This window comes from Octodon degus, unplaced genomic scaffold (assembly GCF_000260255.1).
Source record: "Octodon degus isolate 3935 unplaced genomic scaffold, OctDeg1.0 scaffold00032, whole genome shotgun sequence".
NCBI classification, from domain to species: Eukaryota; Metazoa; Chordata; class Mammalia; order Rodentia; family Octodontidae; genus Octodon; species Octodon degus.
In genome coordinates, this window is record NW_004524608.1 from 7,422,574 (window position 1) to 7,439,985 (window position 17,412).

Consider the following 17,412-nt stretch of genomic DNA (forward strand, 5'->3'; position numbering starts at 1 on the left):
AGGTGTTTTAGACCACTGAGCCATCTCACCAGCCCCTGAATATGGGAATCTTTTAAAGGAACAAAGTTAACCTAGAAATTTATACATACTATGAAAGCAGACTTGGCTTTACAAGTTTTTCATTTACATCTTCCAATTAGAAAACCTTGTACAAGTTTTCTGATCACTTGACAACCAGACAGCAGGGAGAAAAAGGAAAGTATTAATGGTTGCTACCAGGAAGAAAGCATCCAATGCAAAGAGAATTCAATTCTAAGATTCAAGTAGAAGTCTTGTTTCTGAAACAGTCCCTGTGCAAATTATGTCCTAGCCAGCACAGTCTGAGGGTGATAAAAGCTAGTGAGCTGGGGCGCTTCTGTAGACCTCCTAATTATAGACAAAGCATCCTGACAAGAACTTCAGGGACTACATGATCAGAAGTCTGTTGGGGGCCAAGCCAAGAAACAGCAAGGTCTCCTCTTTCTCACTTACCTGTCCAATCTGTTTGCTAATACTCACAGTTGAATATCTTTTGAAAACTCCATTTAAATTTTAAGCTCTAAAACCCTCCTCTATAACAGCTACTAAAATCATACAGTCCAAATGTCCCATAGTTGTTTTTAGTTAGAAGTGGAGACTTTAATCTTACTCTCTGTAACTCTGTAGATAGCATAGCAGAGCCTGTGGGGCTTTATGTCCTAATGTGATGAACAGATGTTTTTAAAGGCCAGCTAACTCTCCTAACAGAAATGTCATGGCAATTACTTATAGTACACAAAAATCTATGCTAAAATTTAAGGACGCTATATTTCATCTTCACACTTTTCTACTGGATGGTTAAGAGCAAGGTAAAGCAGGACCTGTGCAACAAGAGTTGTAGCTTTTTGGTCTGAGAAGGTCAGTGAAATGTCCTCAGGATTTGTCTTGAGATCCCGTACCTCAGATTATAGGAAATAAAGCCATGCTGTTATGTTGAGCTGTGCGGGACTAAGGTCAATAATTTCTGACATTGCCAGTTAAACAGAAGACCCAATGCTATTATGGGCTACTGGACTCTTTTAGAATATTTTGCTGAGTTTACACACCTATAATATTCAATAATGGAACTTAGAAAAAATGGGGTATACCGATGAATGTCCATTTTGTATTTGTGTATTCCAAGTGGTTAGGATAGATATATAGTTGCATTCTCTTAATGAATAGAATGATTTGTTCTAATGGTGTTTGTAAATAGCTTCACAAGTCCACTTCGTGTACAGCAATTAACCACTAAGAAGAATATATGCAGTGTATTATTTGTTGTACTTCCGATTGGATTTGAAAGTATATAAACATATACTTGATTTCATAAAGCTACTGTACTTCCGATTGGATTTGAAATGGTCTCATTGCTATCTGTTTATCAATAAAACTTTGAAAAAACAAAAAATAAAAAATAAAATTTAAGGACGCATAAACTTGGGATTGTAAAATAAAACTCTTCCTAGCACTGAGGTAGCTCATGCTAAGTAAGAATAGTGATGATGTTTGTTCCTCATAAATCAAGATTTCTTAGGAAAATAGAAGTATGTACCTAGGAAAATTGGGAAGGAAGAGTTCTGCACACATCTTCGTGTACTTTCTTTTGTTTTCTTTTAGGAGAAAACTTTCTGTTGAAACATTTCAGAAACATCTAGCCTAATATTTTTCATGTAATGCTGTTAGATGTGACACTTATAGACTGGGAAATATAATGAATTATAATAAAATTAAATCAAATCTTTATGATTTGGGAGAGGTATTCTGAAAATAATAAGTGTACCTTTAGAGAACAAAATTTTTGAAAAGAAGTACTCTATTTTTGGAAGTACTATTTTTGGAAAAATTAAAACAGAAATAACTTTTATTGTCAATTCTTAAAGGAAAAAAAGACTGGAAATACACCACATTATAGCAAAAAAAAAATGTTTTTCACCATTATGGAGGCTTAAATTTCAATTCAAGTAAGTCCAATTATTTGACCCCTGCATAAGAATAGTAGCTGATTCAGTGTCAGGTTCAAGAATTTTATTTATCTGCTAATTTTAGTAGTTGTGCACACACACACACACACACACACACACATACAGACACACAAAAAAATAATAGGAAATTGAAGCATTTCTTATAATTCTATACATGTAGCTTTATGAAATCAAGTATATGTTTATATATAAAAGTATGGTTTTTATATATAATCATAAATAAGAGAAAGAAAGAAAGAGAGAGAGAGAGAGAGAGAGAGAGAGAGAGAGAGAGAGAGAGAGAGACAGGAGTAGTTTTATAATTCTACACTTTACATTTATTTATTGATCCAAATAAAAGAAAGTATACTCTCTAAATAACATGTAAAATAGTCTTAAATATGAATCTAATCATTATGGTATTTGTGTGAAAACATTTTATCATAAATAAATGGATCCAAGCAATGTTACACTTTAAAGTGGTCTCGTCCAGTTAGGGAGCCAACAGCTACATATTATTGAAATGAAATTTGTCTGGTTTTAACCATTGAAATAATAATACTCTGGATATATTGATTTAAATAAAATTTAATATGAGAATTACATTTACTAGATCTTTCTTATCTTTTTATTTGGTCACTAGGAATCAGAGTATTAGATTTTTTGTCTTACATTATGTTTTTGATGACGGATCTACAAACCATGGTACAGAGTTTCAGGCTAAATCCTGAGGGGATTTGACTGACCTGTCAGACACAAAAGTTACTTCTCGTTATATAGGTCTTGCTTTATCTTGGTCTTAACCATACAGCAGAAAAGTATAATAATGAAGTATGAAAAGTAAAGCCATATTAATATGCTGAGCTGTACAAGGCTCAAGTCAACAACTTCTGATGTTGCCAGTCCTACAGATAACCAACTACTATTGTGGACTACTAGACTATATTGGAATATTTTGCTGAATTCACACATCTGCAGTGTTTAAATGGCAATAGAATACCCATCTCTGATAAAACTAAAGAAAAAAGGGTATACAAATGAAGGACCATTTTGTATCTGTATATACAAAATAGGCTAGATATACAGCTCCTTTTTTTAATTCAATGAGAAGAAAGATTTGTACTAACAGTGTTTGGACAGGATATCATGTCTGCATCTTGTTCTTTGAATAACCACTATGAAGACAACAATATACAATGCATTAATTATTGAAACTGTCCTACTAATCGGTTTTGAAAATGTCTCATTGCTATTTGTCTCTCAATAAAATTAATTAAAAAATAGAATAAATTGTATTTTTATGGGCACTGCTATTCTAAAGATACAAACTTAATGATTATTCACAAAATATACAAAGTTATATTCAAGTTATACAAAGTTTTATTCTAAAACTTAGTTTAATTGGAAGGGATTCTTAAAGAATATATTTTCACTTTAATAGAATATATTTTCACCTCAGTTTCACCCTTAACTTGGTTTTATAATGTTAATTAAATTAGTACTGCTTTTGGTGAGTAGAAATAAGAGCAAACTTTTAGCAAATTAAAAGTTAATAAAAATGTAGCATTTGCCATACTTTAAAATTTATTTTACCAATGCAAGTGAAATGGTTAATTTTGGCTTGGATACCTTTTCCTAGATACACATTTACTGGAATTTATACCTTTGAGTCACTGATAAAAATCTTGGCAAGAGGATTTTGCTTAGAAGATTTTACATTCCTTCGGGATCCATGGAACTGGCTGGATTTCAGTGTCATTGTGATGGCGTGAGTAATTTTTAAAAATTTGATGTTAAAAGAAAATATTTGCAGTGTAAATTTGGTGGTTGGAACATATTTTAAATATAGATCTGTCCCACTAGTTAAATTAACTACATTCCTCATTATAACGAGAGTATATATTAGAATACATATTGCAAACTAAATAATCTGGTAAATGAGCCATAAATGGAATTACTTTCATGTTCCTTAGTTTTTAGATTCATCAAAATGAAGTTATTAATTGACTGAACTTTAAAACAGCAACTGTACTTTGGCTAGTCTTGTAAACAAATGTGATCAGATTAGGAAGATTACATGGAAATAAAGCAACAAATATTTTTTTCTTTAAAGGCAACCTTCAACATATGGCACGCCGAGGTCTATAGAACTGTCATTTGTTAAACTCAAAGGGCTTTATGTGCCAAATCCAACATGAATTCATTATTTAGTATTAACTTTGCCAAAACTATCAGTAACTCTGATTTAATTCTACAGGTATGTAACAGAATTTGTAAGCCTAGGCAATGTTTCAGCCCTTCGAACTTTCAGAGTCTTGCGAGCTCTGAAAACTATTTCTGTAATTCCAGGTAAGAAGAAACTGGTGTAAGGTGGTAGGCCCCTTATATCTCCAACTTTTCTTGTGTGTTATTGTGTTTGTGTGTGAACTCCCCATTACAGATATGTGACAGAGTTTGTGGACCTGGGCAATGTCTCAGCGTTGAGAACATTCAGAGTTCTCCGAGCACTGAAAACTATTTCAGTCATTCCAGGTGAGAGCTAAGTTAAACACCGAGGCTGACTTTAAATACATTGCAGTGGTGATATTGTGGTGGAGGTTACAAGCATGACATTAGTCTTGTTTATTATTTATCATATGCAAGGATTACAAAAATATTTTTATGCCAGTCCAGTTTCTAAAATTTTCAGAATTTTATGCTTATATAAAGTCAGCCTTTGAGTTTAACAGAAATTGCATGAGATACCTATTTTAAAAGTAACTGGTTTCTCTCTCATTTACAATGTAAAATCTTTCTCTCTTGCATTCTGATAAAGCTTTGCTACCATGGCTTTAGAAGCTGATCTGTATTTTACCATTTGCTGCAGATCTATTTTTAAAATAGATCTTTTATATAGGAGAAAAGATTATTATGGAATGCCATGCATATGGCATGGGATTTCTATTATCTTAAAATTCTTTTCTCCTGGAAATCACTGCTACTTGGAGGCAAGTGTGAAGAATGGTTTGGAGAGAAACAGCCTCATGAAACACAAAATCCCAAAGAGAAGAAAATTAATCACTTTATCTTTTACATGTCTGTGGCAGTACATTAAAAACCATACCATACTTACTTCCTACGTATTATAAACTTTCATTTTGAACCTTCAGAACACGTATAGTTCATACATAAAGTTTGCCTTTCATGTATTTTACAACTCATCTGGTTACCCATAATGCTTTAACATCTGTATTGCCAAGCAAATAATTGTGGGAAAGCAAACAAAGTATGCAAATATTCAGAAGAAATACTGGTTTATGGCTCTCATCTTCAGCTGACATGCAGTTCCCTCTCTTTAGGTTTAAAGACCATCGTGGGGGCGCTGATCCAGTCGGTGAAGAAGCTCTCTGATGTCATGATCCTGACTGTGTTCTGTCTGAGCGTGTTTGCTTTAATTGGGTTGCAGCTGTTCATGGGCAACCTGCGGAATAAATGTTTGCAATGGCCCCCTAGCAATGCTGCTTTTGAAACCAACACCACTACCTATTTTAATGGCACAATGGATTCGAATGGGACATTTATTAATGTAACAATGAGCACATTTAATTGGAAGGATTACATTGGAGATGACAGTAAGTATTGCCACATACATTAACCTTAGAACGTGTTTACAACTAGAATTGAGACTGCGCATGTGAAGTTCCCTTTGTACATGCGCACAATTGGTATATCCTGCAGAAACAACTGAAATAATTGAAATTTGATTGATTCCTAATATGGATAAGATTAATATAAAATAAAGCTTGCTATTTATGTTGACAGGTCACTTCTATGTTTTGGATGGACAAAAAGATCCTTTACTGTGTGGAAATGGCTCAGATGCAGGGTAAGGATTACATTCTTAAAAAATAAAAAGTAGAATACTTTGCAACAAACATTGGTAAGAAAAAATATATACAGGAAGCCTTCTACGTAAATGATAAAAGTAGTGTTGCCTGTCCACCTTGTTTGACTTAGTGGATTGCCACTGGCAGAAACTTTCATTAATTGCTTGTAGGAATTCAAAAGTTACCACCATTTTAAAAGACAGCTTGGCAATTGTTACAAAATAAACATGGTCTTGGCAGATGATTAAAGCAATAGCATTGTTAGATAGTTCAGCAATCAATTTGAACGCATGTCTGTACAACAACTTAGGTATGAATGTTTATAACAGCTCTATTTATAAATCATCAGATATTGTTTATATATATATATATATATATATATATATATATATATATATATATATATATGCAGTCAATATTACCCGGTCTAAAAAGAAATGAGCTATCAATCCATAAACATTTTGTTGAATCTGGAAAATGCATGTGCCTGCATGAAAGAAAGCCAGCCTGAAACAGCTACATAGTGATGCCAATTACTTGATAATCTGGAAAAGACAAAACAATAGAGCTGAGGACAAGATCAGTGTTTGCAGGGAACCAAAATGGGGTTTTGACTAGGAGAGCCCAGGGGAGTTTCTTGCTTTCTTATTTTATTAGTACATTGCAGTACATGCGGTTTACGATCATATTTGGGAATGGATATGTGTACATAGCACATCTCTCTTTCCTCCTATAATTCCCTTCTCCTTAATCTTATTCCTGTAGATTATTAATTTTAACTCACATAATGCCATAGAGTGTTTCTGTTTGCGGAGGTTAGCAGGCGTCTGTGCATGTCAAATTATGCTATTATGCTACTTATTTCCCTTCTCTTCCTCTTTGCCCCTTGCCCATGTTCCTTTGACCCTCTTCCCTATTGCAAGATATCTACCTGCTTGTCCCCTTCTATCCATCCTTTTTTAGTCTCTTTGTTTGTAGATTGTCTCACTCAAATGAGACAAACAGGATTTAAGCTTGTGAGTCTGACATATTTCACTGAAAAGTATATTTTCCAGGTACATCCATTTCCCCATAAATATCTAAGATTTGTCATTATTTTAATAGCCAGGTAATATTCCATTATACTTTTATCATGGAGAAATTAATTAATATGATTATATAATGGTGACTACAAAACAATAAGCGTTTGTCAAAACTCATAGAACAAAGAGTGAATGTTCATTGTTTGCAAATTATTTTTAAAAATCCTTTGTGAGGGTGGGATTCCAGGAAAAATTAAAAGAAGAATGTGACACAAATAATTAAATGTTAATGAATGAAACAAACCTATTGAAGGAAGTGGGGTAATGATGACGAAATGGCTGGAGTCTGTGAGACTAAAAGCAGGCAGCATATATGCCAGTATGTAAAATAATCCTCATGGTAATGCGGATTGATAATCCCAAAACTGCTATTGCATGTGCTGACAAATAAATAGAAAGTGAACAGAAAGACAAGTTACAAATAAGCAAAGAGAGAGATATGAAATATTCCTGTGGTAGTGGATTCAAGCTGGAGATGTGAGCATGAGCTCGAGCTTAGCTTAATCCGTACATGAATGGTGACAAACATAGATATTCATTTAGATCTGTTTGCAGGTCTCCAGGTACCCTATACATGTTTGTTCTTGTTCTGACCTAGAAGTAATAATGTTTCATCAGCAAAAGATGCCCTGCTAGCACCAGATCTGGATTTCTAATACTATTCTCCAATAAAAGGAAACACTGTTCTCTGTAGAAAAGGTTGGTTTTAGAACTGGTGAGATTAAAGGTGAATCTGGAACATCTTCTAGTGGCAGAAAGTAAGAAAGGCCCAGGAAACAAAGACAAAACTTGCAACCATGGGTAGGTCAAAGTGAGAAAGGTATCAACCAAATAAAAAGGTTCCAGTGGGCAAAGATAGATCTTAACAGGAAAGAAAAAGATCACTGCATTACATTTAAAAATCTGAATAATTTTTGTTAATACTCTGCCTTTACGGAGATCACAAGTGCCTGTTCTGTAAATGTGAGCTGCACATTCTGACTTAATTTCAGAGTGTACAATGAAATATAAAGAAAAAAAGAAAATTTACAGTGGAGAAACACAGCAAGCGCTCATCAAGTCAGCTGGAAGAATTTATCAAGAGTAATAAGCTATGCTGTATCCTTGGCATGATGAGATGGTGCCTGACTTCTCTAGTCTTTCATCCAAAACTCCATAACCCTAAAGTAGTAATAAGACAAACCCCAAATAAAGGCATTTCTAGAAAGTGCCTGACTTGTGCGCAAAACCACTAACCTCATCAAAAACAAGAGAAGTCAAAAACACTGACACATAAAGAGAAGTCTAAAGTGAAAAAAGCAGAAAGTGTATGACCAGGAACGCACACAAGGAAAAACTGGGGAAACATCAATAAAGCACAAACTTTAATAATAATATATCAATATTAGAAACTGAGCATAGCATATATGTCTGTACTTTCATCATGATTTTTCTGTAATTCCAAATTCGTTCTAAAATATAAATTTTATTTTACATACATTTATGAAACTGATTACTGAAATAGCCCACTAAGTGGTTTCCATCTCTTTGATAAGTTTCTCACTTTCAATGTTTAGTGACTGATTCTTACAACTTTGTAAAGTGTAAAATAGTGTACTGGGGAGAAACTCAATGGTCTAAACACCTGCCTGGCAAGTGCAAGGACCAAAGTTCAATCCCCATAGCCCCAGAAACCTAGGCACTTGGTGCCAGCTCTGAAGCTGAGAGTGGTGGCACCCACATGTAATCCCAGAGCTGGGGAGGCTGAGACAGTAGGACCACTGTATTCTAAACTGTGCAGCAAGACCTTGTATCCAATCAATCAATCAATAATAAAAAGAATGAAAGCCAAAAACAATCTTCAAAAATAATAACCCTGGCATTTGACTGTTCCTGTGAGTTGAGATCTATTGAAATTTCTGTAGCATCTACACTGAGCACACTGTCATTCCTCTCTTTTACAGCCAGTGTCCAGAAGGGTACATCTGTGTGAAGGCTGGTCGAAATCCCAACTATGGCTACACAAGCTTTGATACTTTCAGCTGGGCTTTCTTATCTCTATTTCGACTCATGACTCAGGACTTCTGGGAGAATCTTTACCAGTTGGTAAGGTCCAAATTAACACATGTGGTATTTATTTCTATGTGCACATATAAAATGATAGACATAGTTTTGCTTACTTTACATACAAAATGATAAAGACACTTGTTAATAAACCTCTGATATACTGAAGAGAATACAGTGTGCGGCAACTGTCCCCAGACTCCTCATCCATCCTTCATTCAGCCAGAATTGCATTCAGCCTGGGAAGAGAGGTATTCTCACAGGGTACAGGCTTTCTGCCAAGGGCTAGGGAGAATGCAAAGAATATTGATGACTTTAGGGAGCTCATAATGTAGTTGTGGAGATAGAACTGGCATGAAATAAGGTTTTGAAAGATCAGTTCAATAAATTTGAAATGGAGCAATAGCTAACTGAAGCTAGAAGAGGCAGGAAGAAAGGCAGTGTCTCTAGATGGTGTAAAGTGCATGATGCTGCAGGTGTGGAAACCCACCAAAAGAAGTTAGAGATGGAACCTCCATTTGTGACAGAGCTTTGCTTAATGAGCCATAACAGAGGCATTGTAGTGGGGTTCAAGTATATACACAGTCTATGCTAACTTGAAGTGTGCTTATGAGGTATGGCCAGCAAATAGGATAAATATTTTAAAATTTTTAAACTTTATTAATAGTAAAGGACCTATCACCAGTAATTACCCTCAAAATACTTCAGTTCCAACCCACTTATCCCATCATTCTCACCACTTTTGGAAGCAGTTCTGGTAGACCACTTTTCCAAGTCCTTAATTGCACTGTCCTGGATGTCTCCCTGTTCTGAACTGTTTCAAAATGTTTCCCTTTCTTAGTCATTCTGACTTTTGGAAGACGCAGGAGTGGGTGACTTCTCAGGTAATGAAGGCACACTGTTGTGTTTTTATGAACATGCCTTTCTGTTAAATGAAGGTTGGCAGCAGCATTCACCTATTTTTGATCACACCACTTTTGCAGGAGACGCTTTTGAGAACTTCCAGAACTGCTTCCAAAAGCAGCAAAAGCTGTGGCATAAGTGTGTTTCAAGTAATGGAGAATATCTCTCACTGGGTAATCAAGTCTTTGTTGGGGGAAATTATACTAAAATATCAATGAGATTGTTCCCTCTTCCCTAGACGTTACGCGCTGCTGGGAAAACCTACATGATATTCTTTGTCCTCGTCATTTTCTTGGGATCCTTTTACCTGGTGAATTTGATCCTGGCTGTGGTGGCCATGGCCTACGAGGAACAGAATCAGGCCACGCTGGAAGAGGCTGAGCAGAAAGAGGCCGAATTCCAACAGATGCTCGAACAGTTGAAAAAGCAGCAGGAAGAAGCCCAGGTACAAGTGGTCCATGCAAATCTTTATCATCATAGTTTTGTATTGTCTTGCAGAACCGGGGGTATGAACTCAGGCCCTTGCTCTTGGCCAGGCAAGCACTTACTCTATGGAGCTATCTCCCCAGCCTCGATAGTTTTGTATTGTCATCATTGTACAGATCTTGCTGTACCACAGGGATTAATTTGAATTGGCTTTTCATTTGGCACATAGATACTATCATTACAAATTACAAAGCTGTTCAGTCCTGAAAGTGATTCTGAAGTTTGAGGCCAAGAATCATTGTAAACATTATATATTATTATAAAGAAACTTTGTGCTAAGTAGAGATTGCATTGAGTGTAAGGTTTACTATGCAATGGTCTCATGGGAACTGAAGGAAGAATTTAATTTTAGTTAAATTCGAAAAAGAAATATATCTGCTATCTCCTTCAAAAATTTTTCACTTCTAATGATAATATTTGAGGTTCTGTTCTGAGGTTAATTGATCTCAGGTGTTAACAAGAAAACCTTATCCATACCAACACTTGATTGGTCTTTGGGATACAGGAGATGTCTGCTGTAGTCATGCCAAGATATTAGGGCAGCATCAGAAATCATGTGCCAACTTTAGATTTCTTATTAATATTAATTTATTTGAGTTGGGGTTGTAGTATATTGGGCCTCTTGTCTGGGGCGAAGCACAGTGTTGAATTAAAAAGTGAGCAGGAATAGCTACACTGCAAGGGGAAGATTGTGGGAAACATAGTAAGAACTGATTCATGTCAGTTAGAGTTGTAGTTCTTCCAAATCCTTGCCAATCTTTTTATATGGTCAATCTTTTTAATTTAGGTATTCTAATAAGTATCTCATTGTTCTTTTAATGTGCATTTATTTTGACAATGATGCTAAACAGCTTTATGTATCATTATTTTTAATCTTCATATTTCTACTGTGAGATAGCTACTCAAATCTTTAAATCTGTCCTTTTTCTATTCTCTTCAGCAGGTTACCTTCTCATTAGAATATTAAGTGCTCTCTAGGTAGTCTAGGTACAAATACTTTAACATTTGTACACTTTGAGAATGTTATCTCCTAGTATGATCCTTCTCCTAACAGTATGGTTTAAGAGGAAAGTTTTAAAAAATTGATAACACACACTTTATGAAGTTTATTTACTTTTGACCTTTTCCCAAAAAAACAAACTCAGGGGGATGGGGAAATAGCTGAGTAGAATAAGTGCTTGCCTGGCAAGCACAAGGGCCTGAGTTCAATCCCTGATTCTAAAAAAAAAAAAAAGAAAGAAATTAGTGAATTTTATGTAGTACCTAACAAACCTTTGCCAAACCAATAGACCAAGGATGTACTCTGATAGTTTTGGCAGTCTTTTTTTCATTAATTTTATTAAGAAACAAATAACAATGAGACAGTTTTAAAACTGATTAATAGGACAGTTTCAATAATTAATGCATTGCATATAGTTGTCTTCATACTGGTTATTCATAATACAAGATGCAGACATGATATCCTATCTGAACACTATTAGTACAAATCTTTCTTCTCACTGAATTAAGAGAAAGTAGCTGTATATCTATCCTAACTATTTTGAATATACAGATACAAAATGGTCCTTCATTTGTATACCCTTTTATTCTTTAGTTTTATCAGAGATGGGTATTCCATGGCCATTTAAATGTTGCAGGTGTGTGAATTCAGCAAAATATTCTAATATAGTCCAGTAGTCCATAATAGTAGTTGGTTATCCGTAGGACTGGCAACATCAGAAGTTTTTGACTTGAGCCTTTTACAGTTCAGCTATTAATATGGCTTTATTTTTTATACCTTGTTTCTATACTTTTCTGCTGGATGGGTAAGACCAAGATAAAGCAAGACCTATATAACAAGAAATGTAACTTTTGTGTCTGACAGTTCAGTCAAATCCCCTCAGGATTTACCCTGAAACCCTGTATTACAGTTTGTAGATCCTTTGCCAGTGTCGGCCATGTGGATGAGTCACGGCCATTGCTTGACCAATTTGCTCTCTGTGAAAGCCTGAAAGAATGTTTTCTCTCCTTGTGACTCTCCTTAGGCACACTCTAAATCATCGATTGCTTTCCTCTGTGGCCCCATAATCTCCTTGATCAGTAAATTTGGGACACAACTGAGTTACATGATGTTACAGTACAGGTTCTCCTATATTCTGAGTCCTTACTAACCTTGAAAGGCTAGGGCCAAAATGTTGGCTGTCCTTCCAGCCCTTGTTTTTCTCTAACTTTTGGTCTGCAAACTTAAGTTGTTAACCCTCCAGAAGAGAAGCTTAATGATATTATTACCCTATAACATAGACAGTTGAGCTTAATCTCACTATCTATCTGAATACCAAACATCTTAGACATAACATGAAACAGGTATTTTCCATCAAGTAATGATATGTTAAACTTTAAATCCCTAATAGTTCTATTCTAAGCTGCAAGTTTCATGTTTTGTTAAGACAGAAATTAATTTTGCATAAAATTTGAGTCATGCATATCGTCTTTCTTGCTTCGGAGTATGTAGTTTTCCCAATACCATTCAGTAGACAAAAATATCCTTTATTGGATTTGACCTTTCATGAGAAGTATTATCTATGTACACGAAAGTGTTCTGGGTGTCTTGTCTCTTTACAGCAGCTCTGTGTTCTCCCACTACTGCAGCTTCACAGTAAGGCTGCTGCCGAAGACTTAGCGCTCTAACATTGGTTGTCTTTTCCAGGCTGCTTTAGCTGGTCCATATGAGTTTTGGTATAAGCTTTTCCATTTCAATTTAGATAATTTCTATTACTATCTTCAAGTTTATCATCTTTTTTCTTCACTGTCTAATCTCTTAATTTTACCTAGTACAACTTCATGAAAGATTATAGTTTTCATCTATAAAACTGTGCCTGAACCTTCTTTACACTTCTGTCTGATGAATATTTTGAATATCCACGATGGCCTTGTGTAGTAAATCTCACATCTGTGTAAGTTCTTGGTCAGTGCTGATTAATTTTTCTCTTCATTATATATATATATATATATATATATATTAATATGGCTTTATTTTTTATACCTTGTTTCTATACTTTTCTGCTGGATGGGTAAGACCAAGATAAAGCAAGACCTATATAACAAGAAATGTAACTTTTGTGTCTGACAGTTCAGTCAAATCCCCTTGTGGCCTTCTCTTGGATATGGAGTAGTTATCAGATCTTGATTCTACCCCACTGATTTGAAAAGAAATTCAGAAACAAATCTGAAAATCTCATGTTGTTCTTACTGCCAGAACATTCTACCATATATCAGTCATTTAAGAATTTTATTTTGTTGCTATAAATAAAACATGTTCAGAAGACAGCAAAGCAAGGTAATATTTAGAGTGAGAACTTTTCTGATTTTAGTTTTAAAAATACATTTTATAGAAAACAATGTGCCTAGATTTGCATATAATTACTATAAAATATTATTCTACCATTATTTTTAAAAGAGACAGAGTAGTCTGCTTGAAAATGCTACACCAATAACAATACAATAACAAAATACAAGAGCAAAATTATTCTCAGATGTAGCCACATTTAGGATTAAATAAAAATTGATTAAGTAGTATAAACTGGAATTTAGAAATGATGTGTTTAAAAAACATTTAAAGGTCCTAGTTCTCTACTTAATAATTAATTCAGTTAATATATGTCCATTCTATCCACTTAAAAGTATTTATTAGATGCCAGTGACTGAATAATCATGACTCAGATTTAGCTTTACAATATTTAGGGAAACTTTTAATATTTATTAACATAGTACAGTACCAAGTCAATTTTCCTTCCTTCCTGACAACAAATACAATGATGATGAGTAAAGCCAATATTGGAGCAGAGGAGGGAGTTGAAAGCAAAAAGAGAAGGGAGGGAGAGAAAGACTTGTTAAAATTGTTTGTATGGTAACAAAGCCTAGTTTGTGCTTACTAACTTTGCAAAGTTCAATAGCTACCTAATGACTTTAAGAGGCCCATAATACTTCCATTTACATTTAATATCTATTTAAGTTCTTCTAATACTAGTCATTGTGTGGATATAAACAAAAGACATATTAAATTCTATCTTAGTTACTCTTTTCTCATTGCTTGTACAAATACCCAATACCCAAAATGAAGGAAGGAAAGGTTTATTTCAGTCCATACTCAGCTGGCTCCAAGGCAGCCTGGCACATGGCAGAGGGCGGCAGTTCATGGCGGCAGAAAACAGCGAGAGCAAAAGAGAGAAGTAACAGCAACAGTAGCTACAGAGAGCAAGTCTGTCCCTCTGTCTGTTTTACATTACATTCAGGCTATCCACCCCAGGCTGGGTATAACAATCACACCCATACCCCTAATCCCAGCAGTACTCGGGCCCACAATCCCAGTGGATCACGAATTAATCACAAACTCTAGAAGTAAGTCCACCCCATGACCTAGATGAGGCTTTGGGGGGAAACTAGACACAAACAATAACAAGCTCATTAAACTCACAAATAAAACATAACTCTAAAAGACGGGAAAAGGTCAACCCTACAAGAACTAAATGTTTTATGCTAGGAAACTAATTATTTCTGAATTTATGATCATTAAATATCTGATATTGTTCAAGGTACCATAATCCATGACAGTATATATAGTCTAATAGAAAAAAAATAAGAGTAAGCTATAGACCAAAATTAGAAATGGCATTTAGGAGATTTAATATAATGAGAGACAAAATTGAAACAGGTGTAGTTGCTATTTTATAGCTTTGAATGGGATTTTATGTTTAAAATGAGCAAGTATTAGTTACGTGATTATATCTTGCAACACATACCATGAGTTATAAAACTATTTGCATCACAGAGAAATGTTATAAGAAAAATATTCTTACCTATGTAAATATTAAATACTAATTTGTTATTTGTTGCAAGACAAATTCAGGAAGTTCACCATAAAATGAACCACCATTATTTCAAGTAAACAGGACATTGGTAGTTTCATGGACATGGAGCTGGTTATAAACAGGTAGACAGATGCAAGAGATGACAGGAAACATCTGCCTTTGAGGGACTCAGAAAATCTCTGTAAGTGGAAAAAGTGATAGGTTTGAGTCGATGAGTGACACAGAAAACCTGTTGTGTTGGAAGTTACCTTTGTTGCCTTAAAAGTCTATTTTGGCTTTAAGCTATTTGAACCATTACTTTGAATAAGTAGGGAAGTCATGTTTTATGCAAAACAAATTCCAGAAGTGATTTAAACATGTGTTTCGTGATTACGCTAAGGGAATATTACCAATACTTCCTATGTTTCCAGGGGAAAATAAGCAAACAAATGATTATCACTGTGTTTACGTCTGTACAATGGAAAAGGAGAATTAAAAACCTTATTTGAATAATAATGATACATTTATATCCATTCCTTCAACAAATGGTATATTTTAGGTATGCCCTACCATCAAGTACAATGTAACTATATATAATTTGCTAAAGTCAAGTATTATGCATGGGTAATCAAATTATAAAATTTATTAATATCCCTCCTTAATAGCAATAAATGATATTAGAAGTGATAGTGAGAGGCAAGAATTATTTAAAAAATCTGGTTATCTAAATACAAACAATTTTATAAATATTTTATGGAGTCTAAATTTGGCTTCCCTTAAATACTAGAGATTGTCTTCTATGAAGTTTTAGATCTGGACTTCTCTATGAATATAGTGATCTACACAAATAAACGTCTGTATTACATTTTAAGTATTGACTAGGTGAACATAGACATTTTGGACTGTGTGTCACAGTATAGCTCCCTCCTCTCAGGAAAACATGAAGTACAGTTCTTTTATGTTTTAACATCTTAAAAATTTTTAGTTGTAAGTAATAAGTTCAACTAAAAATAAATAAATTTTAGTTGAACATTATAATAATTCAAAATAAAAACTAATTGACAGGAAGAGAGAAAGCAAAATCTGTTATCAAAGCTCTGGACATGCATTTTAACTTCATTCTGTCCAAAATATGTTTCTATCACATAGGTCACTCTGACATATAGTGGCTTATAAGATCTAGAAAAGTCAAGGCCAAGACATCTTTCTAAAATCTTTATTCATCATACATTTACTGAGCAACTTTTTTATATCTAGAGACATATCAGACTATCCTCATACAAAAAAGTAACAAAGTTCTTATCTAACTTACCATACATAGGGAAGATAGATAAAATGAGAGCTCTTTGTATTTCTTAAGGATAACTGTAAAATTTTACCTAAAAAATTATTTCCACTTCTATGGTTGGTTAAAAATAAAAGTATACCTAAAGAGAGCTCAGCTTTAATATACATCCTATTATGATTTTACAGTTTCTGGAAGTCCTGGTTAAATCATTTCCATTGTAGAACTACCATACATGGAAAAAAAAAAACACTTGCCATGTTTTACCTCAATGCTAGCTGTATTTCATTAGTAGATTCTGAAACTCAAAATGCATATGAAACCTTCATGCTAAAATATGGGAGGGTCAAGGAGATAGCTCAGCCGCATAAGTGCCTGCCTGGCAAGTGCAAGGTCCTAAATTCGATCTCCAGTACCACAAACAAACAAAAAATAGCCCTTTCTGGCAAGCACAAGGTCCTGAGCTCAATCCCCAGTATTGTTTTATAAAAAGTCAAATGTGGGAAAAAATTAAAATGTTATGGTTCTTACAATCCTTTGAAAAATATTTCAGGCATTTATTATACCTATATGTTAATCACTTTAGTGTGTAAAAACTTAGGTTTTAAAAGTATAAAGTACTATATATTAACTTCTCTGGGAGTAATATAACCCTAGAGATATGAACCTCAGTTCTAAATGTAATTGAAATAAAGGATGAAAAAATCTATCCAGTACATTCTCATCATTTCCATCAGGGGTAAAAGATTATTTAGTTTAAATATTTTGAGTTCAGGAAATAAAACAGAAAAACTTCTTGTCTTGGATTTAAAGAAAAAAATAATGCCACTCAGTTAATAGCCGTACACAGGAAGAGTAACCCAGCGGATGGAGCTGGAACGGTGATCCAAAGGAGTAGCTAACTGACAAAACTTTATTTTTAAAATATAAAGAATATGGCCTGGGAGAGATAGATTGATG

At 34.3% G+C, this 17,412-nt stretch overlaps 1 protein-coding gene across 6 annotated transcripts in view; it reads left to right on the forward strand.

The window, feature by feature from the left end:
- The window catches only part of LOC101567587 (sodium channel protein type 3 subunit alpha), an 88,378-nt gene that overhangs the window by 11,018 nt on the left and 59,948 nt on the right, over positions 1-17,412 (forward strand). For 3 of the 6 annotated variants that reach the window (XM_023713633.1, XM_023713634.1, XM_004629862.1), the window contains exons 4-9: positions 3,601-3,729; positions 4,402-4,493; positions 5,300-5,572; positions 5,763-5,826; positions 8,853-8,994; positions 10,094-10,300. In XM_023713633.1, coding sequence (XP_023569401.1) covers positions 3,601-3,729; positions 4,402-4,493; positions 5,300-5,572; positions 5,763-5,826; positions 8,853-8,994; positions 10,094-10,300 — 907 coding nt within the window. Of the gene's footprint in view, positions 1-3,600; positions 3,730-4,218; positions 4,311-4,401; positions 4,494-5,299; positions 5,573-5,762; positions 5,827-8,852; positions 8,995-10,093; positions 10,307-17,412 lie in introns of all 6 variants that reach the window. The other 3 variants (XM_023713635.1, XM_004629861.1, XM_004629860.1) reach the window with 2 other exon arrangements.